Source organism: Vanellus vanellus, assembly GCF_965231255.1.
Source record: "Vanellus vanellus genome assembly, chromosome: 13".
In the NCBI taxonomy this organism is placed as follows: domain Eukaryota; kingdom Metazoa; phylum Chordata; class Aves; order Charadriiformes; family Charadriidae; genus Vanellus; species Vanellus vanellus.
Genome location: NC_138918.1, coordinates 3,761,754 through 3,771,319, shown reverse-complemented (window position 1 = coordinate 3,771,319; position 9,566 = coordinate 3,761,754). Strand labels below are relative to the sequence as shown.

The 9,566-nt window shown below is 43.5% G+C and overlaps 2 protein-coding genes across 2 annotated transcripts in view; one reads left to right on the top strand and one right to left on the bottom strand.

Annotated features, from left to right (window-relative positions):
- Positions 1-9,566, top strand: part of SAR1B (secretion associated Ras related GTPase 1B) — a 186,680-nt gene that overhangs the window by 135,889 nt on the left and 41,225 nt on the right. The gene's annotated exons all lie outside the window — the stretch shown is intronic.
- Positions 256-7,333, bottom strand: CAMLG (calcium modulating ligand). The gene is made up of 4 exons (XM_082490066.1): positions 7,161-7,333; positions 5,276-5,730; positions 4,443-4,508; positions 256-2,793 (listed from the first exon to the last, which is right to left on the bottom strand). Exons 1-4 carry the CDS (start codon positions 7,324-7,326, stop codon positions 2,602-2,604), a joined length of 879 nt encoding a protein of 292 aa, XP_082346192.1. The 5' UTR covers positions 7,327-7,333; the 3' UTR covers positions 256-2,601.

Genomic DNA, 9,566 nt, shown 5'->3' with positions numbered 1-9,566 from the left:
ACAACGAGAGGCGCGGCGGGAAGCTGCGGCGCGCCGCCCTTCCTGCCGGCCGCCCGGCTGCGGCGCCCCCTGGCGGCCGGAGGGCGCAGCGGCGGAACGGGCAGCTGCCCGCCGCCCCGGTTATGGCAGCGGCCTGGGCAAAGGCCTCGGCCCCGTCCTTGCTGCCCTGCCCAGGCGGGATTCCCGGTGCAAAGGGTTTACCGCGCATCACAAGCCCCGTCCCGAGCCAGGACAAAGCGCCGAGGAAGGGGGTAACAAATATACTTTTAATAAAAAACAATCAGTTCGGCAATAAACATCAAATGGAATTATGTACATGAACAGAGATAAAATGGGACTATAAGGGATTCATTTCTTGACCCGAGGGGAAGAAGCCTCTCGGACGCAGTGCCCACTCACCCAAAAAATCAGAAAAAAACCCCAAGTGTTTATGGGCTGAAAAGTTTGAGGTTTGGGGTCGCAGCACCATTTCTTTCACCCCTTGAGAAGAAAACCCGCTTCACCTCTCCTCACGTGTAAGGGTGGTGGAAGGGGTTGAGTGAACATACAGCAGGTGGGTCAGGTCTTTTCCTAGCAATTAGCTATGAGGATTAAAAACTTCACGCTGAGCATTAAAAATTCATTGCTTTTTGCAGATGTTAGTAGACAGTATTTTCGCAATTTATTTGTATTACCTTTGGGTGTATAAACAGAGAGAACAAGTGTCACTTTTGAGCTAACTCATTATTTACAGATCTCAACCTTAATTTATATGACAACTATTTCAATTTGCTGAAATTCCTGTTTAATATGAACAAATGTAAAGCTTCCAAATAAATATTTCTGCTAATAGACCTAAGTCAGAATCTTTTGCAGCCCAGCCTTGGACACCTGTGACATGATACTCACTGTAAAAGAATCAGTAAAAAAAAAGAAAATCGGCAAATCAAAACATAAGCTTCTTGTTTTCATGCCACAAACAAACATATATCTAACTTAGGAGTCAGGAATGCACTGCTGAAATTACAGCAGGAGGCTTGAACAGAAAAGATGAAGCAGAAAGCAGGTCTATTTACTTGAAACAGGCATAATCAAACACTTCTGCTCCCTAAAAAAAAAATCTGCAGACAAATAACCAAGATAAACAGGTTAACTAGATAAACTACAAGTTGAAAGCAATATCGAATTTAGCTTCAACAGAAATATTCACAGATTATCAGTGTTTAAGCTGACTATTTGGAATGACACTTCCTTCCTCTTACTGTGCAAAATTCTCATGAGATTGAAAACAAGACCATTCGTGAGCTCGCTACTTTATCCAGCGACAGGATTCATTTGTGCTTGTCTTCTTTTCACCCACATGGTTGGATATCCACAGGAAAAAAAAAATACAAAATGCTATTCTCCCTTCATACATAGATCTTCATGTGGGAGTCAAGTCAAAGCACTATTTTTTATTTCACTGTCACTTGTGGTACACAGGATTTAAATGGGAACGGCTACTATGATTTCACTGGGGCAATTTCAGAAACACCCCAAAACCACTACCATCAATAGCTCTGTTGAATCAAAGACTCTGCACTGTTGGGTTGTAGGACTACGCAGCAGGAGCAGAACTCCTCCGCAATTAAGATCCTGTTTACATGCAAATATCTAGTAATAACCAGAGACAAACTGCAGGAATTAACATCATATTAAAAGTTGTCTTATGCAATCCTGCAAGGAGCTAGGAAAAAAATGGTTCCCTTTTAAGTTTTACATGCACTAGAGCAAACATTCGATACTGCAGGTTGGTTGCCAACATACACAACTTTCCTTTCATGAGGTGAGCTGTTAAAATAAAGAAAAGGCACCAGAATGAAAGCACGCGTATGAGCTACACTAGGATTAGGTTGCTAGAAACTCCCCAAACAGGCAAGATGAACAATTTTGTTTCTTCCTACTTTTTGATTGACATTTGTAAGCAACAGGACTTTGTTGGTGGCTTTGCTTAGCTGTTTTGCATTATAATCATCAAATGAAATTAATCACAACCACAACAAATAATGTATAGCAAGGCAAGGATTAGGACAACAGTGGCATGTTTCACCAACATTCTCCAGCAGCACCCACTTGGTTCAACATTCTGAATTTGAACGACAGAATACAGGGATTTCTTTTACTTAGAGCTTTCTTAAAAAAAAATAGGAACACCACAAAATGAGAAGTTCTTGTTAGCTATAGTCATAGTGGAGATACATATATATATATATATGGTTCTGCTGAAAGGAATTCTCTTCTCTTTGTTCTCAATGAAAAGAACAAAGGGAGCTTTGTGAATATTTATGAAGGAGGCTGAGAAGGGCATCATCTAACTAAAGCAAACAAATCATCCACTGACACTTGCATCCTATTCTTCACATTTGTAACAGGCAGACACAGTGTTTAAATAAACTGAATCAATACAACTGGCAGTCTGGGACCCTGCTCTTCCTTTCTCAAAATGACTGGATTTAAGGCTCCTTTCAAGCATTCGAACAGGTAAGAATCTAATGAAGGTTTAAACCTGTCTGCACAGTCAGACGTTAAAGGAATGCAGTCCAGAAAGCTTTAGTGTAACTACTGCATTGAATTCTACAGCCGTCATGGTACTTCAGGACCAAAAAACAGAATAAGTTCATGGCAAAAGATAAAAGTGAAGAAATAGACACAAAGGTCTGTGAAAACATCTCCCATTTTGCTGTAGGTGTCCATGGAGCGACTAATCACTTCTGCAGGGATTCCAGACAGTAAAAGAGCAGCAGTCAATACTGTTGTTTTCACCTTCTTCTCACACTAAAAGGAAAAAAAAAAAAAAAAACCAGTATTACATTAGTTCTTCTGTTATAATCCAATTCTGCTTTACATGTCACAAACGTTGTGCCAATTTCACACGCAGCCAGGCACATCCCAAGTTCATCGATAAGAGCAGCAGGTTTGGATTGATTCTCTCCAGACACGCTCCAGCATTCACAACACTTATCCTAGCTACAGATGCATGCTGTGATGGATCCACTGGAGCTGAGTGGGAGGCTGGTTAACAGCAGATAAAATTCATCACAGATATCATGCCCGCTTCACGCTGGCACTCCAAGCAGGCTGTAAAGCAGAGCTGTGCAGCAGCTTCTGCCTGACTGGGAAGAGTCCCAGACAAGGGCAATCTGGGTGTAAGAAGCCAAGCCAGGCATCTCCACTGGCAGAACAGGACTAATCTCATCACACTACTTGGCAAAAAATACTGTTACTTTTCTAACACAGAAAAATGATTTAGAATTGAAAACCAACTGTTTCTTTCTATTTTAGTATGACTCCATTTAGCAGTTTTCTCCTCTGAACTGTGAAATGCCCCAAACCCTTTTGAAAGCTGTTCTTCTGTCTTTAAGATGAGGAATCCCAAGGGTGCAAAGTCTGACAGGCAGGAAAAGGTGAGAGTAGCTGAAAATTTTGGTAATTTGATGATACTTGCTGGATATCTTAATTTAATCTAATCTAAATTAAGCTTTCAATAATCTTTCTAAGTATCATGAGAGAAAAATGAAGGATAACAAGCTGATTGTCCTCATCTTGTTAAAAATGCAGTAAAAGCAAGCGGAAAGGAACTACCTCTTTAAATTCTGAAACTGAAGAGCTGATTTTAAAGACAGCAGAAACAAGATCAAAAAGATCTAGCAAATGAGCTAGTGCAAGTCTAAGGCTAATTCTACTGTTTTGTGTTGTGACATACCAGCTTAGAATGACTACTATGAAGTTTAGTTTTCAACGATACAGTTAACTACAAAAGAACTGCTGATTTATTCTGATTTTCTACAGGTAATCTAATATTCCTTTTAAAATGCAAATTTTCATGATTCAATCCCGCTTTGCACTGTAGACCTGACAAAATCATCAACCAAACAAACACTTCAGCACAATTAACTGGTGTAAATATATAAAACAAGTGATATAGCAAATCTTGCTAATAAGCAGCAAGTTTCACACACAAATAAATGTCTCATTTCAAGTCGTCATTTAAACTGATACTAGCAATGGAATGCAGAGCCCTTAAAAACCCAAGGACTGCCTCATTTTTTAACGAACACCCTCCCAAATTTCATCCAGGTATCACATGCAAAACAACTGCTGACAGAGCAAGCAGTAACCACAGAAGAGCACAGTCTAGGAGAAAAGCAAGTTTCCTAAAGATATTTCCCAGTCAGATACTTTTAATCAGGCTACAGCTAAATAAGTTGTTAGTCCACATTTTCACAGCAACTTTAAAAACCATTTTTACTAATCTGGAAAGATTAAAAAGTAGTATAAACTATAAGCATTTGGTAACTCTCAATTCTACAGTTTAAAACAAGGGAAGCATATTTAACATGCATTGGTTCTAAAACACTACAATCTAAGCACAAGTTTAAATTTAAAACATTTAAAATTGACCTAATTCTGAAAAAATATTTTACCTTTGGAAAGTACTTGGACAGTCCCATATAAGCAAGTTGTAGAGTAAGAAATGGTGCAAATATTGACTGAAGGAAAAGAAAAGAATATACAAAAATTAACTTGGTCAGAAGTAATAGCTAAGCAAATACAGAAATTTAATGCTTCCCAAGTCATAAAAGAAAATTAGGTAAAAAAATAATTTGTGGACAATAAAAACAGTATTTTTGAATACTACAAACCTAAGTAGACAATTTACACATCAAAAATAAGGTTCTGCCTTATTTTCTTTGAGCCTAAAAACCTGAAATCGCAGAAGCGTACAGCAGCATGTAAAAATGAGCCTAGTGATCCAGGAGGTGGCAGGCTCCACCAGCCACACACCTCTGTATGATGAACTGGCAGATACCTGGAATATGGAGGAACTACTTTTCTCAGAAGACCGATAAATGAGTAGAATCTGCTTATCTTGGAACAGCTATTGTTATTTTTACTCAATTATTCTTTTGTAGACTCCAAACTAGAAGAGCAGTTGACTCATGCTCACAAAGACAGGAATAAACTTGCAGGGGACTTAAGCTACAAGTATTCAAGTGCTTCTGCTCCTCAAACGCAATGGATCAAACATGTGCTACTCTCAGCTGTTATATAGTGGCTGTGTTAGGTAACACAGATTCATCTCAAAGAATTTAGAGATTTTTTTTTTAGGTTTTATACAGTTGGAAATGTAAAGAGTGCCTGAAGTTCCCAACTCAGTCACTACTGATAAACTTAAGCCCTAGATAAAGGGTATTTCACAGTAAGTTTGCAGTAAACTAGCAAAACAGAATAGGCTTGATTATTTCCCTGAACTCACCAAGTACTTGCACACAAAAGCCCTGACTGCGATGGCAAGCAGAGCACATCCCACCAATCTAAAAATGCGGAAAGAGTCAAACTCCTCCACTGCATTCCCATTCTCTTGGCTTGGCTTCTCATTCATCAGCTGGTTCCTCAGCTTCAGAGCTTCATCGAATCTGGATAAGTACTGTTCTAATCCATGTCTAGATGGCCGTGGTGCAGCTTCAGATGGCAGTTCCCCTCTGTTACGGTGACGGAGCTCACTTGTACCCTCATTGACAAGCTCTGGAGTTTTACTGAACAAGTCCTTATCCCCTTTGAGGTCTACCATGCTGCCTGCATGGTCAGCCGTGCCTGCCATGTTACAGACAGAATCACCAAGCACAATTCGCTTGGAAACTGAAGGAATGGGAAGGGAGTTTGATTTCTCTTGTTCATGCTGAAGCTTTGATTCGGTGTGACTTTCATCATCTAAAGAAGAGAAACAAGAATACAGAGTTATGCATACCGGGTACATAGAACAACGCTTTAGCCATACTGGACTGGGGTCTTGGGTTGATGTCTCTGCTTCCAAAGTGAAACCACAGATTTATGATTAATAAATGTGCTAATTATTAATCACAAAGCCATCCGACATACCTGAATACAAGCATTCCCATTTTATAAAGAAATGGGCTCAGCTGATACACAACCTACCTGTATATCAAAGGAAAAGTTTACACACAGACTTTGATTACACCACAGATGATGATAACGAAAAGGGAAGAGCACAGCATGGACCGGACTGAAAACGCCCATCAGCTTCACCAAAATTATGCTCTTACCAAACTAGACTCAGCAGGCTCCTATCTGCTCTCCACCAGCCTAAAGAACCTTACGTGTACCACACGCTTTGCAATGCAGGGCTCTCTTTGGAAATGGGGCAGACATGAGACAGCTGTGCAATGCAGGTTGGAAGCTGAAGCTGTCAGTCAGCAATGGAGAAGTGAAAACATTGGACTTCCTTAAGCAACAACACTGCATGCACAAGAGGAAAGATGTTGTTCCAAATACCCGGAGCAACATAAAAACCCCCAAAGATTCAAAGAAAGTGAATCACGCAGAAGGAGCACTAGAGACTGACAAATGAGCAGTACTTTGGCACGTTCTTTATTGTCAGAGGCAAAGCAGTGTTAACCTGTTCTGTATTGAACCCCAAACCCTCATCTTACAGCGAAAGAGGTGATGACAGAGAGCACAAACCAAATGGAGGGGCATGCAGAACAGGTCCGGTCCTACCAGAGAGGGGTACCAACACTTCAGTGTATTTTTCAGTGTTCAAGGAGACCGATTCATGGCTTATAGGCACCCTTCAAAACTGAAATCTGACAACTCTGTCCTGACAGGACAGTCAGCCTCCTCGAAGTCTGTACAGAAAGATAAGTGACCTACCTATGAATCTGCAAGAAAATTCTGCATGCCAACTACAAACATTCAATGGCTCATTATTATCCAAACGTGAGAAAACTTTGCTATAAAAACACAACTATGACAGCAAGCAGTTACTGAATGAAAACGTGGGGGCGGCTCATCGTTTGTTCAACGAAGAAAAACTACGTGAAGGAAAACGACATCTTGTGTGCTCGCTATGTAAGAACAGTAACAGGCCCAAGACCCGATCTGGGCACATTTCTGATGACAGAAGTATTTTATCCGCGGGTCTCTGGAGGACCGCAGAAGGTCGTGCTTCACCTAAAGCATCCCTGAAACCAACGATCCCAGCGAGGGCCCAAGGGGCAGCCGCTGGGAGCCCTGTCCCACGGGGAGACTGCGGGGAGCGGTTACGGCAGGAGGAGGCCGCAGCCGGACGTTACCGCCAGCCCCGCGGCCGGGAGCCCTCACACCGCCGCCACCGGGCTCACCCTTGCCCGCCGCCGGCCGGTGGAAGCCCATGATGCGGTTGATCCGCTCCTCCGAGTTCATCAGCAGCTTCCTCCGCCGCAGCTCGGCTCGGCGCTGGGAGGCCGAGAGGCCGGCGGGGACCCCCGGGGGCGCGGACGCCGCTCCCGCCCCGCCGCCGTCCTCCATCCCCGGCAGAACAGGCCGCGGCGCTGCCTCAGCGCCGCACAATGGGGCCGCCCCGCCTCAGCGCGCAGGCGCCAGAGCCGCCCGCCGCTGAAGCCAGCGCCGCCATGTCGCGTAAGGGCAGGAGAACAGGGGGAGCCGCGGGGAGAGACCCCCCCACCCGCGCGCCGCGCTCTCCGACGGGACGGCGCCCTCACTGAAGATGGCCGCTCCGGATTCAGAAGTGACATCACGGCGTGAGAGGCGGGAAGGGAGCGAGGGCTGAGGCGGCGGCGGCGGGAAGCTGACTGACAGGGGCGGGCCCGGTGAGGGTTTGCGTGGCGGTAGGGAAAGCAAACCAGCAGGGACACGAGTTCAGGCGCGGAGGGCTCGCGCTGGCCAGCTCCTTCCTTAGTTTGCTTAAAATTCTGCTTTCAGTAAACCTGGGAAACCCGCCGTACGTTCACTGAGGAAAATCTGCTTAACCGTGCAACGTAAAAAACTAGTGCAGGGTGGTAACCTTTTCCTCGTCATAGAGAGAGACAACAGCAGCGTTCTGTGTAGAAACTTATTAGGATAAGTGAAGGTTCATGTTTGTCATCGAAGTATTATTTGCCTAACACTCCCTAACTGGAAAAAACAACAGTTAAAACTGCAACCGTACAAAAGCAGCAGAACCTCAGAGCTGCTCACTAGGCCACATTCACAGAGCCGTTTAGTTTCCAGCACACAACATTTAAGATTGGAAGCGTTGAGGCCCCACCGGCACAGCAGGTCAGCGCGGAGGGGGAGCGCGGTGCCGCGTTTTGAGGTTTTTCTGTCAGAAAAGCTTCATGTGCTGCTGTGCAGCTGAATTTGGGAAGTTAATTTGTCATCTCCAAGCAAGGGAAGAGAATATGCTGTTTGTTGGAGCACCAGCAGACAGATGATTTTACGTGTACACAAAAAGGATACACAAGGTAGGGAAATGCCATCTAAGGTAGTGTTAGGCAGCACAGGTCAGCTTCCCAAATCATATTCCCAGTGTAGTGTCACTGCACTGTTGATATACTAAGCAGCTGAAAGGATTAAGTGTGCATACTGAGGAAAAAAACAAGGGAACAAGGGCCTCTCAAGGATTCCAGAATTACTGTACCATTATAAACCAGGGCTTTGAGGAGCCTGGACTTAGTGGGAGGTGTCGCTGCCCAGAGCAGGGGAGTTGGAACTAGATGATCTTTAAGGTCCCTTCCAACCTAAACCATTATATGATTCTATGAATCTTGGGTTCTTTCTAGCAAGGTACAGTTGACATAATCTTCATATTTATGTACAATAAGAAGTCCATCACACCTCTACTTGTGTGACAAAATGTCATGAAACTGGGCCACAGTATTCTTCCCTTAGCTGAACAATTCACATAGCTTAACAGGCATAGCAAAAGTACCTGAAAGACAAACCAAATGAACACTGCAATGTAGATACTTTCCATCAATACTTCAAACTAATTACCTTCAACATCCTTGACACTGAACGACTCGCGCTCCTTAACTCACAGATGGCGCCTCAGGCACTTCAGTTGGAAGCAGGACTCAGCACTTAAAGCTCCAAAGACCAGTGCTGGCCGGCTGCCTGTTGAACGCTGAGCCACAGCCGGAGTGGTGCAATTCAGCAGCAGCAGGACAGATTGTTACATGGACTGGGGGAAAACTTTGTCCTGACAAGTCCAATTAATATTTCCACGATACTGAGTGATGAATGACAGAATTCTGTATTCAAAAACTATTAAATACAGAGGTCAAGTACCACGCTCATGCATTAACTTATGTATGATGATCCAGAAGCAGCAGTGACAACAGCTCATAAAAAAACTGGCAAGCATAAGATGGAGTGACTTTTACAAAAAAGTGTTGAAAGAATAGGATGTTAAATGAAGATACAGGATTACCTACAATAAAATTGATCGCCATCTTGGGAACACTGCTGAAAGCTAAATTCCAACCATCAATGTCAGCTGGCTCTTTGAGATCAACTTCCAGCCAGATGGCAGGGTACCGCACGATGGGGTACAGCACCACTGCAGACTTAACTGGGAGAACAAACCTCAAGGTAGGACTGAATAACAATGCTGAATGACAGATGCTCTGGAGGGACAAAAAAATGCCAGTGATAAAAAAAAAAGTTTTAGTCAGCTGGAACTAATTCTCTCAAATTTCCCTCTCAGTTTGTATCACCTAAATACTACATTTTAGCTACAAGTACAATTTATCACTTGTTGGTACATG